Genomic DNA, 27,582 nt, shown 5'->3' on the forward strand with positions numbered 1-27,582 from the left:
CTATTTATTGAATGTGATTTAGTTTCTGCTTAAGGTCATTAAATACTCTGTCCTGGATCAGATAATCAGAGTCTAGACAATTACAGGTTTAAAACGAAATTAAATGTGTACTGGGCTTTCATTGATAACAAGCTTAGCATTTTGTTTCTGAACTATGAAATTTGACCTGTTTCTGTGTTTAGTGTTCGTTATGTTTATGCTGCCAATCTTTTTAGGTAGGTTGTGACTTGAGCGCCATCAGTAGACTGAGGGCCCTGTTGTGCCACTAGACTTAACTACATTGAAAAGTGTTTATAACTTAATGACAAAGTCAATTTTTTCCTGTAGTATACTTTGGTGAATATGTTTGGGACCTATTTCATTCTCTTTATTTTTATTTATTTTTTTGAGATATGGTCTCACTCTAGTCCAGGCCAATCTGGAATTCACTATGTAGTTTCAGGCAGGCCTTGAACTCACAGCTATCCTTCCTCCTCTGCCTCCCAAGTGCTGGGATTAAAGGCATGTACCACCACACCTAGTCTCAACTCATTCTTTTTAGTAAAAGTTTTGGATGCCTAGAAGAACCTGAAAATAGCCTTTTTGATTCATTTGTGATTGTGAGCTTACACGTTTAGTGCCTAGATTGCTGGTTTTTTATTGTTGGATACTTAATATTTCTTATTGTCCTATTGTTATTTAATGACTACACTGTACTGAATCCTCAGTTTTAATTAAAAGACTTGCATGATGTTCATACTTGGAGCATATAGCCAGCTTGTTTTTGGCAGCTTACTGTTGGAGCCATATTCGCTCACTGGGACCTAAGTTTGGAGAAAAATAGTCAAGCTTAATAGTTTTAAATACACCATGAAAGCTAACTTCCAGCTTTTATATTAACTCGGTTCTTTTCAGGTGCAGTGGAGACTTCAGAGTTGAAATTGTGTCTTTTCTGGTTGTGATGTTAGATAGAACATGCACATGAGCTTCACTCAGGGGCAGTATTAACTTAGCATTACTGAAAGCCAGATGTTGAAGATGCACAGCTGGTCTGTAGATTGACATTGAGCCCCACCTAATACTGGTTAAGAGAGAGAAAAACAAAGGTCTGAGTTCTTCACTGCTCTCGACCTCTACTCTTTTGTATGACAGCTGTTACGCCTGCAGCTGTGTGTTGCATGTAGGGACCTTGAAGAGTTCATCAGCTCATTGGAGGAGCATCAGGATTATTACAGTAAATGAAAAGCCCCAATTCCTTTACATGTAACAAGCTGGTCCCATTCTTCCTTCGCTCTGTCATATGACCTAATGTTTACTGTGCTTCTGCCATGTTCTGGGCACTCTTTTCTGTCATACAGCTCAATGGTCAGTGTCAAGCAAAAAGGTAGCTGTAATTCTCATGAGATCTACAGTCTAGGCTGCAGTTGGAGTTTGTCAAAATTGTTGATCAGTGTGGCTGGGTGGCAGGTAGTAGGCCCTCAGGAAGTAATTCATTGGTGGGCAAACACAAATGACTCAACATGTAAGAAAGGAAAAGTCCATCTCACTTTGAGAATGTAGTCCATACTATTTCTGACCAGGAGCAGGCAGTTCTGCCATGGGCTGAATGTGGCATTTTCCACTAGGATTTATTTTGGGGTTACAGCTCTGCATTTCTGCTTAACCATCATCCTTCCCCTCCCCGCCAGGTAGGGTCTCATTTTAGCCCTAGCTGGCCTGGAACTCACTCTGTAGACCCAGGCTGGCCTGGAACTCACAGTGTTCTTCCTACTCCAGCCTTCTAAGTGCATATGCCACCACGCCCAGTTCTGCTTAACCTTTCATACATGTCTGAGCACTCTAAGGTTAAATTCAAGAAGTTCCTTGGACAAAACAGATTAAACTTTTCAAGTAGAGAAGGGGGAGGGCCTAGTGTTAGGTGTCTCTGGCTGTCTTAATGTGAACTATAGGAGGATTATTATCCATGATAGTAGTATAGAAAAGGCACATCTAGAATTTTTTTAAATCTCTATCTCTGCTCCCTACTCATGATTGAGAAATGAGAGATTAAACTTGCTAGCAATAAATACTGTTGGTGAATCCTTTATTTGGTATTGATTGATTGGTTGGTGCCGGGAATGGACCTCAGGCCTGGCATGTGCCCAGCAGGTGCTGTGATGCGGCACTACACTTCCGCGAGCTAACTGCACAGCAGTAGTATTGCCCTGCTCTCTGCTGCCTGAGACCTTACCTGAAGGACATCAGTACTTTACACAGATAGGCCTGATGGAGGACTGGGAAATAGAGGCACTTAGGTTTCTACCCAGTGTGAGACTGTGGGCCAGTCATACCACCTTGAAGAGGTGCAGTTCCTAACTTTAAAATGGGTGTAACAGTAGTGAAGAGCTTGAGCTACTTACTCTTATGAAGTTGGCAAGAGGCAAGTGGGACAATGGAAGGGAAGCTTGTGGACTCTTGGTAACTCAGAGTACAATATCTAATGGTGACTGCAGGCTTCTTGCCAAGGATTTTCTGAGTTGGTGGCTCCTTTAGCTAGTTGGTGTGGACCACCTCGGAAGCAGTGGATCTCTGTCCTATAGTCTTTATCAGGCCAAGCCTTTACTGTTGTGCTTCAACTAGAAGCCTCTAATGTACAGACCTCACTGTTCCAGCAAAATAGGAGTTAAAATTGGAGCTAGAGGTTTTGTTTGAGGCAGGGTCTCTCTCTCACCCCGCCTGACCTGGAACTCACTATTTAGCCCTAGGCTGGCCTTTTAACTCCTGGCAATCCTTCTCTCTCAGCCTCCTGGTGCTTAGATTAAAAGTGTGTGCCACCACGCGCAGCTAGCAAGAAGTTTTATACTAATGCTGGATGGTGAAGAAGACAGAAGGTTTATAATAACCCAGTAATATAAACTGTAGGAAACATCCTTAAGGTCAGGTGGCTCAGTCCTTCACAAAAACCTTCAGTAGTGCTGAGAATCTAAACTAGTTATCCAGGTGACTTTTATGATCAGCTTAAAAGGAACTGTTTCATCTCTCTCTAATCAGAGTTGTTGCAATGACCCCTTGGTGCAGTGAAGAACAATCTAGTATTTTGAAATCACACATATTTGAAAATCTTCCCAAAGGTGCTAAATTACCAAAGTCAAGTTAGGAGGTAAAATCTCAAAGAATATAGCCTGGGCTGGGAGTGGTGAGTCCCTCAGAGAAGCTTCGGGCCATCTTAAGGGATCCCAGTTCTTGTATGATTAGCCTGTATCACATGGTATTCTGGCTGCTGAAGTCACAATAGGACCAAAATGAAAGGCTCCTACTCTTCGAAATGTCTTCCTATAAATGGATTAAAAAATATTCTATTTATTTGAGAGAGAGAGAGAATGGGCACACTAGGGCCTCTTACCACTGCAAGTGAACTCCAAATGCATGTGCCACTTGGTGCATATGGCTAATGTGGGTACTGGGAAATTGAACCATTGTTCTTAGGCTTCACGGGCAAGCACCTTAACTGTTAAGCCATCTTTCCAGCCCCAAAATGTCTTTCTAGGATGAGGGACCCACAAGCTGTGGATGAGCAAGACAGGCCTTGTAATGTCAGCAGTGGGATGAGGAGTAGATGAAATGTGACATGCTGTTGATGGGGCTGGGGGTCCATAAAGGAGGCTGTAACAAAAATGATACCGGAAGTTCCAGGGACTGAGGGCTCCAGGACAGAGACCATCCTGGTGTTCTAGGAGCATGTCTACTCAAGAAACCAGCATGCATATTTCTGCTTTGTAAAACTCAGTTCTGCATGTGACCATATTGTCCCCTTTTAGCCAGGCATCCCATATGGGTTGGTTGGGGAGATTTAATAAGAGGTAACCCTATCAAGCACCAGACTTGCATGTGGCATTCCATGTCTGTCCTTGGAGCCAATTGCAAGTCATACTTGAGTGTTCTTGCTGGGGTGGGGTCAGCAAGGGCCTTTGGGAGAAGCTATGTCATAATATGATTACAAAACAGAGAAAAGACAGTGGATGGGGTTTTCCTTATGAAGGTCATGGGGTGGTAGGAAGCTGCTAGACAGCAGGTGAGAAGCATGCAGAAGGAAGGGTATGATGGGAGCCTCTGGGCCAGAGACATGTACTCTGCAGAGCTGAGCACTCTACCTGTTCCCACTAACTCTCTACTTGTGGGGTGGTTTGTTCTAGCTGCAAATGAGGAATGTTCAGGATCACTCTGCCAGTGAGTGCCAGAACTTGCTGAACCTGCTGTTGTATGCAGTGGGGCAGTAGTCAAAGAGACAGCACTGATTCCATTTGATAAAGCTGGGCACAAGTTGGCTTCAGTGGTGTGGCTCTCCACCGTCCCTGGCAACTGTTTCAGGTAGCTTAGCTGAAGCTAAGTGCTAGACCTAGTTTGGGGCTTGAGCATGATAGCAGAGCTAAGTGCTTGATGGACTAGTCTTGTGTTCACTCACCTACAGTTCTTGCTTGCACGTGTGGAGCAAGGCTTGGGGCAGCCACTGGTGGTAATGGTCCTCTGCTTGCTCTATGGTTTCCAGGCTTGTCACATTGGACTCAGTGAACTGGCTGTGTTTGGTGGGTCATAGAGGGCTTGTCATTGCTGTAGTTCTGACTGCCTTACATCCCATCCTAGTGGTGCCTTGTGCTGGGTGTTTCATGTCTCACCCACTGGTGACTGCCTGCCAACCAATTGCTCTATGTAACTGTCGTGGGCTGTTTCTAAATGTACAGTTTTAATTAGGTTTCCTTTTCAACAATAGAGAGATATTTTTCTAATTCTACTTGTACCATCTCTCAGTTATTCTAGGGATAGCCTAAAAAGCAGGAAAATGTTTTTGTGTTTTTGATTCTTTTTACATGTAACTTTGTTTAGAGGGAAATTGTGGAGTAGCCAAAAATTTCCAAAGTTTTTGCAGAAATTTCAATTGTATTTCAGTAGATGAATTTTCAGAGTCCTAATATGTGAAAAAAAAAAAAAACTGAGATAGCCCCATTGAGTGTATTAGAAACTCTGTTTTGTCTGTTCTTTCCATTAGTAATGCCTAATGGAGAAAGAAGGTGTGATTAGAATTAAGTTTCTTAGAAGCTTAAATAAAAAAAGGTAACAAACTGGCCCTTAATAAATAAGTTCCATCTAGTTCAGTTGGTTTAAAAAAAATCTACTATGACTTAAAAGTTAAAGCCCCTAATTTGTTGTTTCCTTAAATATGAACCCTGGGTTCTTTTGTAAATTTTTGATTTTCAATTTGTTTGACAACTGTAGCAATGTTTTCTTCCCTAGGCAGTTTGTCATTCCAGGGTTACAGATGGCTGTTACAGTATGTGGATTTGGTGTTCTAGGAGCATCACAGAGAGGAGGGTGTCGTTTGTTACTTGAAGTTGTCTCTAAAGAATACAGGCATTGGCTAGGTTCCCAAGAGCACATTGTGGAAGTTAACTATTAACAGGTACTTCATTGAGTGAAGTGTTGAGTGGAGAACTGAAAGTTGTAGCCATACTTGGTCACTTGGCCTGATACTCTGGTGGCATTCATATACCTGTATGTTTATGTTATCAAGAACAGCTCCAGACTGAACCAGTTTGCTGCATTCTAATAGGAGTCCTTGGCTGAGTTCATTTATTAGATGTATTTTGATACAGATGTATGTCATCATTTGACACTTCCATGTCATGTCTTCTGGGGATAGAATTGCTGCTTCTACCTCTGGTGGAAGTGACAGCTAATCTTGGTTTTATCCATGTGCATAGTGTTTCTTGTACCATCACCAGCTCTTCTCCCAGTAAGCCTACAAAGTGGAGATCACTGTTCTTCTAGCAGAGGAGATTGACATTCAGAGGGCTTGCATGATTTACCCCTTTTACCTGGGTACTACATTAGCGAGTCTGCCTTGCCTAAACTTGTTTTTATTTGCAGTGTTTTTGAGTAGGACAGATAGTATAAGAAGCAGTATACTGGCTTTGCTAATTGCCCAGGGTGAAATATGTAGTGATCACCCATTTTATTTTCTATTTTATTTATTTTGTTTTAGTTTTTCGAAGTAGCATCTCACTGTAGCTCAGGCTGACCTGGAATTCACCATGTAGTCTCAGGGTGGCCTCAAACTCACAGCGATCCTCCTACTTCTGCCTCCCGAGTGCTGAGATTAAAGGCGTAGACTACCACGCCTGACTTATATTTTATTTATTTATTAGAGAGGTGGGGGGAAGAGGCAGAGAGAGACAGAGAGAGAGTGGGTACATCAGTGCCTCTAGCTATTGCAAACAAACTCCAGACACATGCACCATCTTGTGCATCTGGTTTATGTGGGTACTAGGGAATTAAACCTGAGTCCTTAGGTTTCACAGACAAGCACCTTAACTGCTGAGTCATCTCTCCAGCTGAAATCACCCATTTTAATTCTGAATCCGAAAGTAGCTATTAATGTAGGGAGGACTAATACCTTTTTATTGATTGATTGATTAATTGATTTTCTGAGGTAGGGTCTCACTCTAGCTCAGGCTGAACTGGAATTCACTATGCAGTCTCAGGGTGGCCTCGAACTCTCGGCAATCCTCTACCTCTGCCTCCCCAGTGCTGGGATTAAAGGCGTGTACCACCACGCCCGGATTGCCTTTACTTATTTTTGCTTTCAGGGGGTTGTAAATTAAATTAGATGTATTGTTTGAGCAGCACCCCATGTAAATAGCCCCCCCCCCCCCCCCCCCGCCAAGGTAGAGTTTTACTCTAGCCCAGACTGACCTGGAACTCACTACATAGTCTCAGGGTGTCCTTGAACTCACGGTGATACTTCTACCCTCTGCCTCCTGAGTGCTGGGATTAAAGGCATGCACCACCACACCTGGCATAAGCCTTTAAAAAAAAAAAAAAAACTATTTTATTTGAGAGAGAGAGAGAGAGAATGAGAATGGGCTCATCAGGGCCCCTAACCACTGCAGACAAATTACAAATACATGCCCCTTATGCATCTGGCTTATGTGGATACTGGGGAATCAAACCTTGGTCCTCAGGCTTTGCAGGCAAATGCCTTAGCTGCCAAGCCATCTCTCCAGCCCCCAAGTAAACAGTTTTTTTTTAATTTTTTTTGTTCATTTTTATTTATTTATTTGAGAGTGACAGAGGTGGGGGTAGAGGGAGAATGGGCGCGCCAGGGCTTCCAGCAAATGAACTCCAGACTCGTGCGCCCCCTTGTCCATCTGGCTAACGTGGGTCCTGGAGAAACGAGCCTCGAACTGGGGTCCTTAGGCTTCACACGCAAGTGCTTAACCGGTAAGCCATCTATCTCTCCAGCCCCAAGTAAACAGTTTTAAAGACAACTCCCAGATTACTTTTTTACTCCCTGCAGCTGTTGTAGGTCAAGTTGTTTTTAGACATGTTAGGCTACTTGTGACTATTTCCTTTCTATTAGGTTTTATATTATTTTAGTATTTGTCTTGAAACCACAAGAACAGAGTTCTAGACTGGCCTCAAACTCGCAGCTGTCCTCCTACCTCTGCCTCCCCAGTGCTGGCATTAAAGACATGCACCACCATGCATGGCCATTTATTTATTTTTTTTATTATGTTTCACAGTAGATTTTTGTTTTGTTTGTTTTATCTTTTGGAGATGTCTCCTATGTAGGCCTAGAATTCATGAACCTTCTGCTTCTGCTTTCTAATTGCTGGAATCACAGATGTGTTTGTTTCTTTAGTAGTAAGAATTGAACTTGGATCAGAGCTTGCACATGCTAGGGTTAGGGTTCTGTAATCTGCAGTAGATCCTGTCCTGAGGAATTATGAATAGGATACTAGAAAATTATCATGGCTCTAAAGGCACTGATATAACTGCTTTTTATTTCCATATCTGATCCTGATGTAGAAATTGCATAATTGGTTTTGTATCTCACACTGGTCTTGAACTCCTACTTTGGCCTCTAGCTTCTTGAGTCAGGGTTAAAGGTATATGTTACTACTCCTACCTTTGGAATGTTTTTTCATGAAAGTTTGAATAATTAGCTGGTGAATGTATGCTTACCTTAAACGTTATATAAGTACACATTTGTTATGAATACACAGAGAATATTTAGGTAGTTTCATAGGCAAGAAATTTATTATGATAAAACAATACTGTTGCACATGTGTCATAAAAATACAGGGTTCTAAAAGATTGCACCACGTTCTTTGCTAATCTGTACTTTTAATTTTATATGCTCTTACTAATCAGTGTCTGAATGACCAAGGACAGATTTACTTCTAATGCATCAGCTCTATTCTGCTATTCTGTGCAGTCATAAAGCACTGTCTTTGCTTTGATTTTTTTTTTAAAAAAAATCAATAAAAATAGTGCTCAGATTGCGTTTCCCTCTCTTTTTTTGTATGTCTATTTAAGATATAGTAATAGTCTTTTCCTCTTGTGTTTATAATCCTACCTTTTAGTGTATAGTCTTTTGTAAGTTTCTTGAGACATCACATGGTACAAAAATGAAGGCAGACTGGTTTGTTCACCATGTTCAGATCCTCTGGACAGGATTATAGGCACTGTTTGAAGTTACAAAGAGAATGGACAACGATGGAATTTCTGGGTCTTTGGTTATTTTTGCTGTTTGGCTTCAGGCTCAATTTTCATATTCTTACCAATTTGAGCTATTGAATATGTTTTGCTGTTAGCTGTAGTTTTGTTTTAAATCTGGGATCACCAGAGCTTGTTTTTCTCTGGAGTAGAGTGACTTCTGCTTTTAAGCAGAATGTCCAAAGTCTAGGAGAAGAACGAGGGTTTACTGTCTTCCCCTCTTTGGTTCCTTTGTTGTAAGGGTGCTAGCATTGGCCGCAGGGGGACAGATGCACACGCAGCTTTATCCTGCAGGTAGCCCTGGTGGTGGTAGTTAACGTGGAACTGTGTCCACTGGGGGCTGTACTTCTGCTAGGCTTAAACATGAGCTGAAGATACAATTTGCCCTGGCATCCAAATACAGTTTTACATCATAAAAAGGAGTATCAGTCTATTATAAGCTACAGTCATTTGGGTATTTTTTTTTTAAAGGAGCCTAAGATTTCAAATAAACTTATAATTAAAAATTTTATTAGCAGCTGCATGATTACGCAGGAAAAATCTTTACTTTGCCAGGTGGTTCATAGGAAATATGGACAAAATGATTAAGTTTGAGCGCTAGGCTTATTAAATGTCATATTGTACTTAGGTTCGCATCAGAATTATAAGAAACTCAATATAAAAGAATGTAAAGCCAGGTGTGGTGGTGCACACCTTTAATCCCAGCACTCGGGAGGCAGAAGTAGGAGGATCGCCATGAGTTTGAGGCCACCCTGAGACTCCATAGTGAATTCCAGATCAGCTTGAGCTAGAGTGAGACCCTACCTTGGGTGGTGGGGTTGGGGGGGGGGAATGTACATTACTGTATATATGCCAGGGTAAAATCATAGGTATAGTTGAGTTCAGAAGATACTAGAAAGCCAGGCATGGTGGTGCATGCCTTTAATCACAGCACTTGGGAGGCAGAGGTAGGAGGATTGCTGTGAGTTCAAGGCAACCCTGAGATGACATAGTGAATTCCTGGTTAGCCTGAGCTACAGCAAGACCCTACCTTGGAAAACAAAACAAAAAATTAGATAAAAAGCGATGCTTGGGGCTAGGGAGATGCTCAGTGGATAAAACACTTGCTCTGAATATTTGAGTTTGAATTCAAGATACCATGTAAGGGCTGGAGAGATGGCATAGCGGTTAAGCGCTTGCCTGTGAAGCCTAAGGACCCCGGTTCGAGGCTCGGTTCCCCAGGTCCCACGTTAGCCAGATGCACAAGGGGGCGCACGCGTCTGGAGTTCGTTTGCAGAGGCTTGGAAGCCCTGGCGCGCCCATTCTCTCTCTCTCTCCCTCAATCTGTCTTTCTCTCTGTGTCTGTTGCTTTCAAATAAATAAATTAAAAAAAAAAAAAGATACCATGTAAGTAAGAGCCAGAAGCTGTGTTGAGTTTTTGTAATGCCAATATGCCTGCTGGTAAAGGGAGGTCTAGAGTTTCCCAGGAGTTGCTGAAAGAAGCAGGTAGTGAATGACAGTGAGAGAACTTGCCTCAGGAACAAGAGGGAAGGCAACCCCAAAGTTGTCCTCTAGCCCCCCCCACACTAAATAATTAATGTCTTTAAAATAGTGATGTTCAGGGTTGGAGAGATGGTTCAGTGGTTAAGGCACTTGCCTGCAAAGTCTGATGACCCAGGTCCAATTCCCTAGTACCCACATAATGCCAGATGCACAAAGTGGCACATGTATTGAGTTTGTTTGCAGTGGCTAGAGGCTCTGATGTGCCCACCAGTCATCCTCCCTCCCCCTGCAAATAAATAAATCTTTTTAAACAATAGCAATGTTTACCTTCTTTTTCTGACTCTTAGGTTTTATGAAGACAGTGCCCTGTAAAATCTAGTTATTGTCAGAAGTACATGAGGTGTACTTCTTTTGACGTCTATGCTAAAAAACAAAAAAACTTGTACTTTCTTTTCTTTCTAAAGCCAGGTGCAAACACACTGATAAAGTATGGACTTCACTGTTGCTTCCTTGTTGAATACAAATTGTGGTAGTTTGAATGTATGGCCCCAAAGACTCAGGTGTCCTGGTTCAGATCTGAGCTTGTAACTTGGGTCTCCATCAGCACTTTGTAAATGGATAGCATGTTTAGAGTGAGTCTGAATGTGTATGTGAAAGTGGGGGTCAGATGGGTCTCCATCAGCACTTTGTAAATGGATAGCATGTTTAGAGTGAGTCTGAATGTGTATGTGAAAGTGGGGGTCAGATTGTACCCTGAGCTACAACTGAATGTTAGATGTTCAGAGCATGGATTTATTTATTTATTTCGTGTGTGGTAAGCAAGAATATAGCTTGGAATTCGTAGGACAGATTTGACTACTAGTTCCAGTAACAATGTGACTTTGAACAGATAGCATGGTTTGACCTTTAGTTTACCTGTCTACAAAATGTACATAAGAGGAGCTGGGTATAGTGGCTTGTGCCTGTAACCCCCAGCACTTGGGAGTCTAAAGCAGGAGGATCACCATGAGTTTAAGAACAGTCTGGGCTACAGAGTGAGACTCTGCCTCAAAGCAAGATGAGGATAAGACCTACCTGCTGCGCAGGGCATTTGTGTATCTGGACTTTGTGTTGACTCACTGTAACTGATGATGCACCAGCACAGTGCATTCTGTGGTAACTGCTAGACCTTGTGTTCACCAGATCAGCACACTCTGAAAACAAACAGCTTCATCCTTTACCAACATGTACTTTTAAAATCTATGTAATTTTGCTTTAGTGATATGGGATTCAATAGATTTTAATTAGGTAAGAGTAAAGGGCTGCTTTGACTTATTATGGCCCACAAGAATTGTTCCCTAAAGGGAACTGCTGCTGTCTTCAAATCTGTCTTGTACTTGTCCTCCAAACTAGGATGCCTGTGCTTCTGGACTTGGACTTGTTGTCAGTGCTTGGTCATTTGCTTGTCCAAATGAAAGGCTTGGGATTTTCTTCCTAATTTTGCTTCAACTTTACATGATTCATACCACTCCCGACTGTGTAGTGTTATAATCAGATTTTATGTGCTTGACATTTTCTTAGACATTAGATAGCCATGGAGCTAGCTGGAAACATTTCAGATATCTTTGCAGTCTTTGTGGATGAGAAGTGAAGGAAAAAAAAGTGAAAGATTAATTTTCTTAGATGTCACTCTTGACTGACAGTGTCTGTTTCAGGGAAGAAAATGTGACGTATAGATGGTTTAGTAGTGATTATTCTGTGAAACTGGGGTTACACAAATGTCCTCCTGTGGGCACACACACATGCATGAACTCACAACCTGACAGATATCAGTCTTGTCTACTAAGTGGGCTCATGTCCACTCAGGTGTAGGCCTTCGGTGTTACCTGAGTCTCAAAGTGATGTCAAGGTATCCTCCCAAGACAAATCCCACTGACTAATGTGAACCCTGATATGTTTAATATTTGGAATTTAGGTTTAAAAATTTGTTGGAGCAATAAAATCAGGTTGTAGACTTTAAAGTGGGATATACCAGCAACTTTATACTAGTAAAGCCTGCATGTATACTGGTGGAGACATTAATGAATGAGTGACAGAATTCTCTTTTCTCTCCTGCCCTCAAAGGACTTGTCCATGTCCATAATGATATCTGGGTGAGTTCCTCTTCAGTGTAAAATGAACAGAATCAATGGCTGAGGAATTGCTAGTGGATGCAGAATGTCATCGTCTTCCCGAGAAGAAGGCGTGCTGACAATGCAGACTTGCAAATGTGGGGCTTCTTATTTGTTCAGTAGACTCTACCGTGGATATCCCTCGGGTTGGTTCTGTTTGTTGAGTCTGTGCCTGGAACTCTGCAGTAGCCCACATGTGCGCATCTCACTCTCATGAGAGCATCAGCTCATTGTTACTAGTATGTGTCATGTTGTCTCCCTGCTGTCTTGAGTGGGATTATTTCTTGTTGGGTCATGTCCCAAAGGTCTATGTAGTATTATTCATGCAAATTTTGAGAGTTTCTGTTGCTGAAGACTTACTTTGTTTAGAGTACTGCTCCAACATTAGGAACAGGGCAAGCATGCAGCCATTTGTGATTAGGGCTAGAGGAGATGTGACCTTGAAAATGGAAAACCTACTGGAAATGGCCTGATTGAGATACCCTGTCCCCTAGTCCTATGCACTAGCCTGTGAGTGGTCCTAGTGAGTTTTTTTTTAAATACGATAGATAGATAGATAGGTAGGTAGGTAGGTAGGTAGGTAGATAGATATTATTTGAGAAAGAGGCAGAGAGAACAAGAGAGAGAGAGAAAGAATGAATGTGGGCAATGCCAGGGCCTCCAGCCACTGCAAACAAACTGTAGGCGTATGTGCCACCTTGTACATCTGGCTTACGTGAGTCCTGGAGAATCGAATCTGGGTCCTTTTGCTTTGCAGGCAAACACCTTAACCACTAAGCTATCTCACCAGCCCATGGTGAGTTTTTCTAAAGAGAATTGTGTATCGCAAGCAGGAAGAAAAAGAGGGAAGGAGGGAGAGTTTGTGCACCACAGCCTAGTGCCCCTCCACACAAACTGCAGACATGCACAACTTTGTGTATCTGGCTTTATGTGGGGACTGGGGAATTGAACCCAGGCTTTCAGGCTTTGCACACAAGTGCCTTTAAAGAGTGAGCTCTCCCTGTCAGATTGGCCACCATCATGAAAACAAATGATCATAAATGCTGGCGGGGATGTGGAAAAAAAGGAACCCTTCTGCACTGCTGGTGGGAATGCAATCTGGTCCAGCCATTGTGGAAAACAGTGTGGAGGTTCCTAAAACAGCTAGAGATTGATCTACCATATGACCCAGCTGTAGCACTCCTAGGCATATATCCAAAGGACTCACCTCATTTCCTTAGAAGTACGTGCTCAACCATGTTTATTGCTGCTCAATTTATAATAACTGGGAAATGGAACCAGCCTAGATGTCCCTCAACAGATGAGTGGATAATGAAGATGTGGCACATTTATACAATGGAGTTCTACTCAGCGGTAAAGAAAAATGAAGTTATGAAATTTGCAGAAAGATGGATGGACCTGGAAAGTATTATACTAAGTGAGGTAACCCAGGCCCAGAAAGCCAAGCGCCACATGTTCTCTCTCATATGTGGATCCTAGCTACAGATGACTGGGCTTCTGCGTGAGAATGAAAATACTTAGTAGCAGAGGCCAGTAAGTTAAAAAAGAGACATAAAGGGTAGAGAAAGGAAGGGAGGAGGATACTTAATAGGTTGATATTGTATATATGTAATTACAATGATTGTAATGGGGAGGTAATATGATGGAGAATGGAATTTCAAATGGGAAAGTGTGGGGGTGGGGAGGGAGGGAATTACCATGGGATATATTTTATAATCATGGAAAATGTTAATAAAAATAAAAAAAAAAAAACAAGAGTGAGCTCTCTCTCCAGCCCCCTGGTAAGCTTTTATCTTAAGGTTCCTTCCATCTTGTGGGCATTCCTTTATGCCTGCTTTGACAGAAAGATACATCTAAGATGAACCTTGAAGATGGGTGCTGAATAAGGTTAGCATCACTGAAAGGCTATGGATGTGTGGTGGGTGGTATTTCCCTGTCTGGTCTTCTCAGCCTCCACCTGCCTTCCTCCTTCCTCTTCATCCCACCATTCCCTTTTTATTTCTCATGAAATAGCTTGTTTGGAACAACATGTCCACCCACATTGATTTTTGTTGACCATAGGGCTTCTTGTGGATGGCCTGCTTTTTTTTCCCCCCCCCTTAGCAAAGTTAAGAATACATCAATTTAAAATTCCTTCATGGCAGACATTTTTGTAATAATGTATTTAGCTTCTCTGTAGCTTCTAACATTGTCTTGTAGCTAAAAGTAGCCAAGAGAAATTATGAGTACTTTTTTCTACGTCTATTGTAGAACCCTATGAAGTAGAGAGAAATTGTTCTAACTTATCAAGAGTGACCTTGTGCTAAATTAGAAAATCAGTCTGATGTAAACTGGTGCACCTGAGAACAAATGTGCCGCTGAATAGGTTAGAAGAATTTTTTTCCTCTTTTTAAAGCCACGTGTGGTAGTTCACACCTTTTTTTAATTTTAGAGAGAGAGAAAATTGGCTGTACCAAGGCCTCAGCCAATGAAATTTAAGTCCAGATGCTTGCACCCACTTAATGGGCATGTGTGACTTTGCACTCGCCTCTTTGACTATGGCTTAAAGTGGTGTCTAGATAGTTGAACCTGGGTCCCTAGGCTTCACAGGCAAGTGCCTTAACCAGTTGCTAAGCCATCTCTCCAGACCAAGAATTTTATTTTTATGTGGAGACCTATTAGAAAAAGTTTGGAATTGAATTTCAGTATAATTTTCAATTTAAAAAATAATTGTAAGGAAAATGAATTTTAGTTCATTCTCAGCTTGACTCTGAAAGACAGCTTACCACGACCACAGGCTACTCATGTGGACCCATTTGCATGTGGAAGCATCCCAGGGTCCAAGATCTTTCCTGTGGAGATGCCTCATCTCTTGTTCCAGGTTTGAAAGGAACATAGGCATGAAAGGGGCTGTCCATTCAAGCTGCCAGAGCTGGGCTTAGGTTGAAGAGCAACGGTGATGTGGCATCATTGCAGTTTCTCTAGGTCGGAAGTGCCTCACTCCATGGTCAGGCAAGAGATGAAGTAGTTGGTATTAATGTTCCTGTGTTTATAAACCTATAGTGAATCCATATGTTTACTCTTGGGATTTTTAGGAGATGCTAGTTGTTGGAGTCAGGCTCGCACCACTGGCAGAAAACAACCGACCAAGAGCAGCTTATGAGAAAACAGGGTTTATTTTGGCTTATGACTTGAGAGGAAGTTCCATGATAACAAGAAAACAATGACATAAGTAGAGGGTGGACATCACTGCCTGGCCCATCAGATGGACAACAGCAAGAGAGTCTGCCAAACACTGGCAAGAGGATGCTGACTGTAATATAACACCTATAAGCCTGCCTCTAGGAGGTTTTAATTCCCAAATTGACCTCAGCTGGGGATCTAGCATTCAGAACACCTAAGGGTATGGGGGACACCTGAATCAAACCACCACACTAGTGAACACTGCTTTATCACAGTTGACTGCTGGCCTTGATACTCTGGTTAATACTAGTAGGCATTCAATATTGCTTTAAGTAGTGACAGGTATAATGACCAAGTACAGTGAGTGAAACAAAGAAAGAATATGAGTGTATGCCAGTCTGAAAGGAGAAGACAAATGAATTGTTTTGTTAGAAGTCATGTGAGACAGGAAAAAAAGAGTTGCAGGATAGACAGCAGAAGGTTAATAGTGCTACTTTGAATGCTTAAGCAGTCCTGGCTGCTTAGTGCCTATTAAAGATATTTTTAGTTCCTTTCTGAGGACAGTAGTCTTTGTCCTGAACAGGCTGACTGCGTGTATGAGTCGGTGGTGGAGATAGTGAGCTACTTCAGCAGTGCTGTTACTGTTCACATGAGAAGTAGAGACCTTTTCCAAGCTGTGCTTTTCTAACGTTGTTTACGTTAATATCAACCAGTTGAAATGTTTTTTAAAAAATATATTTATTTGCAAGCAGCAGAGGGGATATGTGCACCAGTACCTCTTGCCACTGCAAAGGAATTCTAGATGCATGTTCCACTTTGTGCATCTGGCTTTATATGAATAATGGGGAACCAAACCCAGGCTGAAAGAATCCCCAGCCCTATCATGAGTTTTGAGGAGGGTAAATGGGGGTCTGTATCTTTTGCCTTGAGAAAGAACAATTATAGAGGTTGTGGCCATCCTTACTACTCTTAGTTTTTGCATGTGTGCCATGGGGGTCAGACCTGAATCTGCACTTGCACTGGGTTCAATTTTTTTAATTGCCTTTTTGCTTTCCATATGGAAGATTTGCAGATCTGATGTCATGTCACTCCTTACCCAATAAGGCTTATGAAAGATCATGAGAAGAAACTTGGAATTTCAACTATAAAATAGAACAACCTAGCAGCTTGCTTAAGTTTGAGATAATTTAACTACTTTCTAAAATCATTTAGCTCACGCCACAAGGCTTTTTTTTTTTAAGTTTATTTGCATGCAGAGTGAGTGTATGTGTGAGTGTGTGTGTGCGCACACCAGGGCCTCTTGTCACTTCAAACAAACTTCAGATACATGTGCCATATTGTGCATCTGGTTTTATGTGGGTGCTGGGGAGTTGAATGCAGGCCATCAGGCTTTGTATGTGAGTGCCTTAACTACTGAGCCATCTTTTCAGCCCTCATGCTACAAAACTTTCTGAGGTTCCCTAGAGGGCAAGGAAAATGCTTTCTTATGCGGGAGGACCTCTTTCTAAGATTTGGAGTTGCCTAGTCAAAGCTCCTAGAAAAGCACAGCTCCTTCAGATGGGATCTTTGCCATCTCTGCCAGTCTGCCATTTGGAAGAGTGAGGGGAGCGGAAGCCCAGCACAGGTGCAGCAACAACCTTGGGTGGGAACAAGCATGCCAGGGATTTATTTTGGAGCTCTACAACTGTGACATCCTCCAGTTTTCCATTGTTTCTGTTGGAAGCAAGCGTAAAGTTCTATCTTCATTCCATGAGCAACTTTAACCATACTCGTTTTATTTTTACAATTTGCCTCCAGGTTAACAGACAGCTCTTGGGTGAATTTCACTGCAGAAAAATATGTGTGATAATTCCAGAGGGGCCTAGCTTTAGCCATCAGGTAAATTTTAAAGTTATTCTTAGTGAAAGAGAAATCTGAAAAATGTGTAACATGACTTTTATAAAAACCAGCTGGCTCAGCCTCAAGTGCCATAGACTGACAGCCCTGACCCTTGGCTTATTTGCCTGTTGATCTCACTTTTGGCCACTTGGAATAGCCATTTCTGACCATTGTCACCAGGTCTCCAAGTGGAACTTGTTGACCTATGCGGACCCCTTTCTGGATGCAGTGTCTTAGGCACTGCTCCTTATCAGCCCTCTTGCCCTGCTTCCTGATTCTCCCATCTGGCTTTCTGGTGGCTTTCAGGGCACCCAGTATAAAGCAGACATTCCATAAGATACTGAAATCAACTGTTGATTCCTTGTGCCAAACTTAGTTTTATATATGTTCTGGCTTTTCTCCTGTCACCACACCTACTGGAGAACAACAGCAGGCAGCCCACACTGGTGGTCTGTTGATTCTATTCAGAATAGCCCAGCTGTGTCCTCAGTGACCTTTAACTCTCATAGGCAGTCCTGACTGATTTAGAATCAGCTCTGCATCTGAGTCCTTAAGGAAGGTCAGTGGTCCTGGCCTCTCTGGTCTGATATTTAATTCTGTTTTATAGTCTTGGGCTGGATAGCTCCCAGTGAGGAGGAGGCAGCACATGTAGGGTTCCATATAGTTCTAAATTTAATTCACTTGAATCACTAAATGCAAGACCCTTCACTGTTGTCATGAATTTTTAATGTAACATGAGCAAACCTTCTGGAATTTTGCATTCTCTTTGCTGCCTGCATGTTTTTAAGCGAAACATTATTCTGTAGAATTTCCTGTTTGTGTAATTTATTCAGAGAGCAGAACATAGGCCAGGCCTGGATTAAATTATTCATGCGCTGCTTTAGGCAATTTTGATTTTGCAACTCCCACCCCAGGCACCAGCAGGATAATGCTGTCCATTGTCTGAGAAAGTAAGTCATTAAGCTGCTGAGCGACTATATACACAGCAGCTGTTTCACGGGGAACTTCTGCTTTGCTGATGGGATGTGGTGTATGCTGTTGACTGATACTTGTTTCTGGCATAGGATACAACCAGAATGGAAGAAAGCCTCATTCTGATTTGATTGTTGTTACTTTCCTATAAACACATGGAAGACTTTATCATTTGCCAAATAAAATAGTAAATGTAAAGAATAAGATGTGCATATGAAGCCATGATCTCAGGTAGCGATAGGAGAAAGAATACCTTTAGTATTATTATCTTTGAGCTTTGATTTTGGCTCTAGAGCTAATACAGTCACATGATCTTGGACAGACACCTCATCTCTGGCCCTTGGGTGTCTGTCACCTGCGTAAAATGAGAAGTATAGATTAGGACTTTGGAGTCTTCTAGAGAATCAGTTTATAGGCCTCAGGTGACAACACAGGCATAGATGATGGACCTGAGAATGAGTGTGCTACTTTGGTTGCAGCTTCTCCAACTAGATGCAGATGGGGCATTTTTGTGTGGGAGCCTGGTGCAATAGGAAACCACCCCTTTTGTCCTTTCTTCATCTTTATGTGTGTGCTGCTTTTCCTTCTGCACAAGGCTTGTCCAATTCTTTGTGCTGTTCTTTGTGTCATTTCCCTCTCACTTTCTTCAGGTTTCCTTCCTTCCTTCCTTCCTTCCTTCCTTCCTTCCTTCCTTCCTTCCTTCCTTCCTTCCTTCCTTCCTTCCTTCCTTCCTTCCTTCCCTCCCTCCCTCCCTCCCTCCCTCCCTCCCTCCCTCCTTCCCTCCTTCCTTCCTTCCTTCCTTCCTTCCCTCCTTCCTTCCTTCCCTCCTTCCCTCCCTCCCTCCTTCCCTCCCTCCCTCCCTCCCTCCCTCCCTCCTTCTCTCCTTCCCTCCTTCCCTCCCTCCCTCCCTCCCTCCTTCCCTCCCTCCCTCCTTCCCTCCTTCCCTCCTTCCCTCCCTCCCTCCTTCCCTCCTTCCCTCCTTCCCTCCCTCCCTACCTCCCTACCTCCCTCCCTTTCTTTCTTTCTTTCTTTTGAGGTAGGGTCTCACTCTGGTCCAGGCTGACCTAGAATTAACTCTGTAGTCTCAGAGTGGCCTTGAACTCATGGCGATCCTCCTACCTCTGCCTCCCGAGTGCTGGGATTAAAGGCGTGCGCCACCACGCCCGGCTCATTCCTGTTTCTTGTGTAGACCAAGTGGAGCAGCCAGCTGGCAGTAGTGCTGTGTAGGACCCTGCAGAAACCTGCTGATAAGTGCTGTTGTGTGCTTGCCAGCTGCCCAGTGGAGTCTCTTGCCTCACAGCTAGATGCTGACAGATCCCCTTTTCCTCTCTCTCGTAAAAGTCCTGATGAGTTATACTTGCTTGTGCCATAGTTTGATGGGATAGAGATCAGATGTCGAGTATCTGGAAAGAACTTGACTGATTAAGGAAACATAGTATATTCCTTCATACTATGCAGTACCAGTGGTGTGACACTGGGCACTTACAAATGGGAACAGTCCTCCTGGCTCTAACCCATGTTCTATGATACATGCTTCCGTGCTTCCAACTTCTTCCTAAGTTTTTCCTATAGAATAGCAGATGGGGCAAGGGTCTTTCTAGTCCCTTCATCTCTAGTTGGAGGCCCTGGTGGCAAGTGTTTCTGCTACATGGTTCTGATTCAATGTCAGTTTCATAAATGAGCAATAGTCTTGTTGGGTTCCTATCCCTCAGTCAAATCTTCCATTGTTCACCAGGTTATTTCAGTGGTGTCGTTTCTTCATGCTCAGAATTGGTTAATTGAAGTACTTAATGTAACACTTAATAAATATGTCTCATAGAGTCCCATATGTGTGCATTGACTCCTAAATACAGAACATTGTCCACTGAGTGATCTCCTTTGGGGACAGAACATTAGGCTGTGTCTTCAGTCTTGAGTTGTCACACTTGGAAGGGAGCTTGCTGTTGGCATTCTGGTAGGTAGATGCATGGATGCTGCAAGGCACCCTTTGGTAAGTCAGCTCCTTTCCTCCCACACAATTGAAGGATTTGCCTCCAGTTGTCATTTGTGCTGTGAATACCCTGTAACTGTGGCAGGGTGTTCCTGTTAGTCCTCTGAAGAGGGCAGGAGATGCTCGTACTGTAAGTGGATTCTATTCCACAGTATGGCTTCCCTGGAGGGTTGGGCAGTAAAGGAACTTACTGGTTAAGTTTGAAGAGTCCAAAAATGGACATTTGGTTGAGATGGATGTTCTAATGATCTTTTAGACAGGGGAAAAATTTTAAAATAGCACTTTAGCTTTTAAATAATTCCGCAGTTAGATTTTTGAGTGCATCAGAGTATGTCTTGTCTTCTTATACTAGAAGTCTACAGATTTCCCGTACTCTGTTTGCTTGTGGGCCATAGTGCTTGGCACCTTCACTTGATCTGCTTACTGGCTGGATTTGGTACAGTGAGATTGTTTCCTATTAAATGTATAATATAGTTTATTGCTATGTATATGGCTTGTCACAGGGTCTCGATTTAGATTACCTCTTCATTTTAATTTATTTCAGAACCTCATAGAAAGTAAGTGGCAGTTGAGAAGAATCATGCTCCCTGGATTGTGTGAAGATCTGAGGGAGTGCTATATTAACATCTTAAAAAATTGTAGGGGTTTTTTTTTTTTTTTTGCAATTATGTTTTTATGAGAGAGGTAATGAGAATTGGTGTGTCAGGTCCTCCAGCCACTACAGCTGAACTCCAGACAAATGTGCCACCTTGTGCATCTGGATTATATGGGACTTGGAGAGTCAAACATGGGTCCTTAACCACTAAGCCATCCCTCCAGCCCAAATGTGTGGTTTTGAATCAGGAAAAATATCTCCGATTCTCACTTTTGAATGGAGTTGCTTCTTTTAAAAAAAAGTACTTATTTATTTATTAGAAAAAGAGAGAATGGGCACACCAGGGCCTCCAGCCATTGCAAATGAACTCCAAATACATATGCCACCATGTACATCTGCTTTACACGAGTATTGGGGAATCAAACCTGGGTCTTTAGGCTTCATAGGCAAGTGCTTTAATTGCTAAGCCATCTTTCTAGCCCTGGAGTTGCTTTTTAAAATACATCTTAATATGTTTTATTTATTTATTTGAGAGGGAAAAAGAGGGAGCGAGAGAGAGAGAGAGAGAGAGAGAGAGAGAGAGAGAGAGGGAGAGAGAAGACATGTCATGGCCTCCAGCCACTGCCCACAAACTCCAGATGCAGATGCAGGTGCCCCCCTTGTGCATCTTGCTTAGGTGGGTCCTGGAGAGTACAGCCAGGATCCTTTGGCTTTGCAGGCACACACCTTAACTGCTAAGCCATCTCTTCGGTCCTTAAGATACATCTTGAGCTGGGCATGGTGCACGCCTTTAACCTCAGCACTCAGGAGGCAGAGATAGGAAGATCACCATGAGTTTGAGGCCTCCCTGAGACAACATAGTGAATTCCAGGTCAGCCTAGGCTAAAGTGAGACCCTACCTTGAAAAAAAAAAACAATTTGTCTGTCTCTATCTGTCTGGAGAGAAAATGGGTGCACCAGGGCCCTTGCTGCTGCAAGTGAACAGCAAGTGCGTTTGCCACCTTGTGTGTCACCTGCATTTACATGGGTACTGGGGAATTTTGAACCCAGGCCATCAAACAGGTTTTGCAAGCAAGTGCCATTAACCACAGGTCCATCTCTCTAGCCCTGCCCTTTGACTTCTGTTTGCACCAGAATAGGGATGGTTTCAGCAAAGTGTGTGCTGTGTTCCTGCCATTTTGGCTGCCTGTGGAAAGGAGCTGATGGGCATATAGCCAGGAATTTGAGTGAATCCTTGCTGTATAGTTGGGAAACAAACCTGTTACTGGCTGAAGTAAGTTCTTCAAATGGTATTTTAGAATTTGCCTTTAAGACAAACTAAATAATACTTCATTTTAAAATATATTTTATTTGAGAGAAAGTAACAGGGAGAGAATGAGAACCGGCGCACCAGGGCTTCCTGCCACTGCACACGAGCTGGTGGTGCATGTGCCATCTTGTGCATCTGGTTTTTATGTGGGTCCTGAGGGATTGAATTTGGATTCTTTGGCTTTGCAGGCAAGTGCCTGAACTGCGAAGCCATCTCTCTGGCCCATCATTCCATGTTTTGTTCTTGTTACATTACATTTTTATTAAAACTTGGTGCTGTCTAAAAAGATTGGTCCTTTGTATTTTAATTGGTTTCTCTAGTTTTGGGGTTTTCTTTTGTTTCTTTTGTTTTGTTTTTCAAGGTAGAGTTTCACTTTAGCTCAGGCTGACTTTGAATTCACTGTGTAGTCTCAGGGTGGCCTTGAACTCGTGATTCTCCTACCTCTGCCTCCTGAGTGCTGGGATTAAAGGTGTGCACCACCATGCCCAGCTTGATTTCTCTATTTTTAATCTATCTTTTCAGTGACCTCCATTTGTGTTCCTAACTTCATTTGCTCTACTATCTCCATTTTGGGTTAATTATACTCCTATTATGATTCTCTGAGTGAAAATATAACTATTCCACGTTTTACAAAAGCAATGACTAGTTTCTCATTCTGCTTTTACTGATGTGGAAGTAAAGGTGGCTGGAGGCTTGTTCAGGAGAGGCAGGACAGTCAGGGGCTGCCTGGAATCAGAGCAGAGTGGTGCAGAAAGAGAAGGAAGTGTTTGGAAGTAGGAAATGGAAACACAATCTGGATCTAGTAAGAAATGACCAACAGTAAAGGAAGGTGACCAGTTTTAGGTCAGACCAGAAGAAACAGAGCTACTTAGCCTGCAGTGTACTTAGACCCTAGGTCCAGTTTAGATTACCCTAGTCCACTTTTTACTGAGTTCCTCCAGGAAACCTGTTCATTGTTCCAATCTTGCTTTTGAATTGATTGGATCACTTGGCATGCTGTTAGTGTTCTTGGACTTTGTCCTGAAGCATTCATGAAACACCAACCATGTTGGGTAGGATGTCAAGTCCTGAAGGTCCTAATTACTCTGCGTTGATAGTTGAGCCTTGTGTGTGTGCATCTTTTAGAATCCAGGATGTCTCAATTTAAGTGAGATGCTGCTTTGATAGTTATGAATAATCAGATCTTAACACAAAAGGGCTCCAAGTTATTCCATATTGTCTCTTTCTGATAGGTTTCTGATTCCCTTGTTACATACTTATGTGACATTGAAACTGTTCTTTCCAGGCTTTCCTTATCATCAGCATTAACTTAACTATTTTATTTTTTTAATTTTAATTTTTTGTTTTTGAGGTAAGGTCTCACTCAAGCCCAGGCTGTCCTGGAATTCACTATGTAGTATCAGGGTGACCTTGAACTCATGGCAATCTTCCTACCTCTGCCTTCCAAGTGCTGAGATTAAAGGTGTGTGCCACCATGCCTGTCAGCATTAACTTTTAAAAAATATTTTATTTTTATTTATTTATTTGAGAGAAAGAGAAAGAGGCAGAGAGAAGGAGAGAGCACTCCAGAGCCTCAAGCTGCTGCAAGCGAACTCCAGATGCATGTGTGCCCTGGAGAATCGAACCTGGGTCCTTCAGCTTTGCAGACAAGCGCCTTAACTGCTAAGTCATCTCTCTAGCCCAGCATTAATTTTTTTGAGAGTGTGTTGTCCATTAATGTCATTGCTTTTATAACTTTGAGACTAATGACCAAAATTGTAAAAAAAAAAAAAAAAAAAAGCAAGATTTATGTCCTCCTCCCACTTCCGTTTGCTATGACTTAAAAATATTTATAGGACTAGGGAGATAGAAGACTTAGTGGATCAAGCACTTGCTACATGGTGTGGGGTTCAGAGTTGGGATCCTCAGCACCCTCATAAATGCTGGATGGGTGTGGTGGCCTGCTTGCAATCCCAGCACTCAGCAAAGTCAGGGATCCCTGGGGCAAGCTAATCTAGCCAAATTACCTTAGCTAGCCCGGGGTTCAAGTGAGACCTTGCTTTAATAAGGTGGAGAATAATGAAGGAAGACAACTGACAGTCCATCTCTGGCCTTCACATGCATTCATACACTTGTACACGTGGGCCCACATTCTTAGAACATGCATGTGCCCTTTAACACCCAGTGTGTTTATGTTCGTCATCTAGTCATTTCTTTAGGAATCCAAAATGATAATTGCCTAGGAATATACACTTTGCTTTGACTGGAATAATTACCTCTTTAAAGAATTCAGAATGATAATAGATGAATGAATAAATAAGTAAATTAATATTGTATTGCAGGGAAGAAGAAATCCCAAGAAAACAAAAACAAAGGAAACAGAACACAAGACATACAGCCAGGTTCCATCTCTGCAAATATGAGAGATTCTGTAGAAGGTAAGCTATGATTTATCTACTTTAGCATATGTAGGTCTTATACTTCAATTAATAATACTGATTTTGTGTAGCAGAATAAGAATGCTACTGTTTTTGGTCTGAGTTTAAATTCTTAATTTTCTCTCTTTAAATTTCTTGCCGCAGAAGTTTTTCTTAATGTCTCTGAGCAGTAATAACTTTAGTCTTTCATGATGTGAGATTTCAGAGGCAATCAGCAAGACAGCTTGCTATGGGCTCATTGCTGTTGAGCCACCGTATTTGGGACTATTGATGTAGAAAAGAGGCAGGTATGTCTTAATTTGTTATGGGCACATTTATACACAGACTGGGGAGCTTGCTCAAGAGTTCATAGTGATACAAACAGGCCCATTTGACTTGTGACTCTTTCAAAAAACATTTATAGAGAGAAAAGCCAGTAGTCTATTTTGAATGGCTTTCATGCCTAGTTAATTAGCAGTGTTTTCGATGATGCCATGCGAAGGAAATCACAATTCACTACGCCCTTTTATGAAGCAAGAATAGATGAATTCATGAAACTGACCCTCAGCATGACCTGGGGAGTCCAGTGGGTGAAGGTCAGTGTGATTTTTAGACAGCAGGAATTGATTGGAAGGAGGGGAGCTTGTCCCCTCTTTATCCCAAACCTTTCTTTATGCTTTGCATCAGTCTTTCCAAAAGAAGGAATGGGGGAGAAAGGGGAGTATTTTTCCTAGAGCCTTATAAATCTAACTTCTGTCTTCTGGTAACAGATTTGCTGTGGTATTTGAACAATACAAAAAATTGCTACATAATTTAAAATATTTTAACAATTCCATCTTTCTTCAATAATTCAAGACAGTTTTTTTTTTGTCTACCATAAAATATATACATGAAAATGCCAAAAAGGGAAAACAATGAATACAAAGTTTAAAAGGTACTTGATACATAGTGCCTAGTTTTGGTAGCATTGGTCAAATGAGGGCCATTCTGCCTTGTGCTCTTGCTGTCCTCCTAGACTTACGCAGGATCCTCAGCACTGAACAAACCATTAGATTCTTTGGGTTTCCAGCTCCTTAAGTTGAAGCTTGCCAGGGTGCATCAAGTGTGGAGCACATAGCTGTGTGGGCCTAACTAGTTAATGGTGCTGTGTGTATTATTTGAGACTATTTTAAATCAGATCATTAAGCGTCTTAGATGAAATGATTCTTTATATATAAAAAAATCAAAGGAATCTACACATTGTGATAGAAATTGAATTCTGGAAATTTCTGAGCCTTAGAAATATATTTTTTGACTTTTGCCTTATATTCTGGGTCTTCATTAATTCTCCAGATGTCTCAGTGACCATTTCCAACTGTTGTAGTCAGCTTTGTTTTGTTGTCAGAAAACATTCAACCAAGAGCAGCTTGTGGGAGAAAAGGGTTTATTTTGGTTATCTTAAGACTTAAGGGGAAGCTTCATGATGGCAGGCAAAACAGATGGCATGAGCAAAGGGTAGGCATCACCTCCTTGCCAACATCAGGTTGGCAACAGCAACAGGGAAATTGTGCCAAACACTGGGAAGGTGAAGCTGGCTGTAACACCCATAAACCCATCCCCATTAATAACACCGCCTCCAGGAGGCTTCAGTTCCCAACTTGCTACCAGTTGGGGACCTAGCATTCAGAACACATAGGCTTTATGAGGGACACCTAAATCAAACCACCACACCCACCTTTTCAGTGCTGGTGTCATCAGAACACAGTCCTCTCCTCTCCTGTCTGAATCTACTTTCCAAGTGACCTAGTACAGTTGCTACCTTCTCTACTGTGAAGACTTGGACAGGAGTAGCTTAGCTTCTGTGTTGGCCTCAAGATTTATATGAATACTCTCTGCTTAATATCTCCAGTAGGATACCATCTACATTACTGCCTTAATCTTCAGCATATCCATCTCCCTGACACATATCTACTGCTCTGTAGTCTTTGTGGTTTGGTAAATGGAATTATTGACATTTATTGAAGTCACCCCTCCTTGTCTTCTCTCACAGCTAATTGACAAGTACCTTTTGTCACAGTTATTTCCACAATTATGTATCTAGAGCCTGGCTCCTTCTTACCACCTGAATGTTGCCATCCTGCATTTCTGAGTGCTCTGAGCTTTTGTCCATTTGCCTCCCTTACCTACCTAGGCTTTCCTGTCTTCCTCAGCATCTTCTAAGTTGAGTCTTGTCACTTATCTTTTAGAATCTTCAGGAGCTCCTTGTTGCTGGTGTCTTATTTTACCAGGTCTTTGATTACTCTCATCTGCTATTTTCCTAACTTCCCCTTTTAGCCCTGCTGACCTTGAGAGCTTGTTTATTTGCTGTTTCTCTGTCCAAGGGCTTCTCTTCCCTCGGATGATTGCATGACTTATTTCTTTGTCTCCATTAAAATTTCACCTACTAGCCAGTTCTCCCTGGCAGCCCATGTCCTGTCTACCCCAGGCAGGATTGGGCAGACAGACTCAGAAGTGATTTGAAGTGTGTGTTTCCTTCAGTACTTCACTCCTAAATCATAAATTATAAGAATTCTTAAGTTCTTATAATTTGATTAAGCTTAGGAGGGTAACACACATTCTCTTTGACTTACAGAACTTCTGGTGACATTTTAGAAAATGTTTTGGTTTCTAATAATAGTTTTGGTCATAAAGAGAAGGGATGCTATTAAGACACTATTAAGAATTTAGGGGTGGGGCTGGAGAGATGGCTTAGTGGTTAGGCACTTGCCTGTGAAGGACCTTGGTTCGAGGCTCAAAGCCCACATGTACACAAGGTGGCACATGCATCTGGAGTTTTGTTTGTAGTGGCTGCAGGCCTTGGTGCACCCATTTTCTTTTTCTCTTTCTGCCTCTTTCTCTGTTGCTCTCAAATAAATAAAAATAAACAAAAATAATAATAAAAAAAAAAGAATTTGGGGCTAGAGAGATGGGTTATTTTCCTCCATGTAAGCCAGATGCACAAGGTGGCACACGTGTCTGGAATTCATTTGCAGTGGCTGGAGGCCCTGGCATGCTCATACTTACATTCTCTCTGTCCCTATCTCAAATAAATAAAATATTTTTTAAAAAAAGAATTTAACCTAATGGTGTGTTTGGCAATTTACTTGAACCATGAGAAA

General features: G+C 42.1%; 1 protein-coding gene across 3 annotated transcripts in view; it reads left to right on the top strand.

Annotated features, from left to right (window-relative positions):
• Prdm2 (PR/SET domain 2) overlaps window positions 1-27,582 on the top strand; it is a 127,328-nt gene that overhangs the window by 57,402 nt on the left and 42,344 nt on the right. For all 3 annotated transcript variants that reach the window (XM_045150661.1, XM_004657627.2, XM_045150662.1), the window contains exon 7: window positions 24,371-24,466. In XM_045150661.1, coding sequence (XP_045006596.1) covers window positions 24,371-24,466 — 96 coding nt within the window. The remainder of the gene's footprint in view (window positions 1-24,370; window positions 24,467-27,582) is intronic.

The sequence above is a fragment of the Jaculus jaculus genome, chromosome 5 (assembly GCF_020740685.1).
Source record: "Jaculus jaculus isolate mJacJac1 chromosome 5, mJacJac1.mat.Y.cur, whole genome shotgun sequence".
Taxonomy (NCBI): domain Eukaryota; kingdom Metazoa; phylum Chordata; class Mammalia; order Rodentia; family Dipodidae; genus Jaculus; species Jaculus jaculus.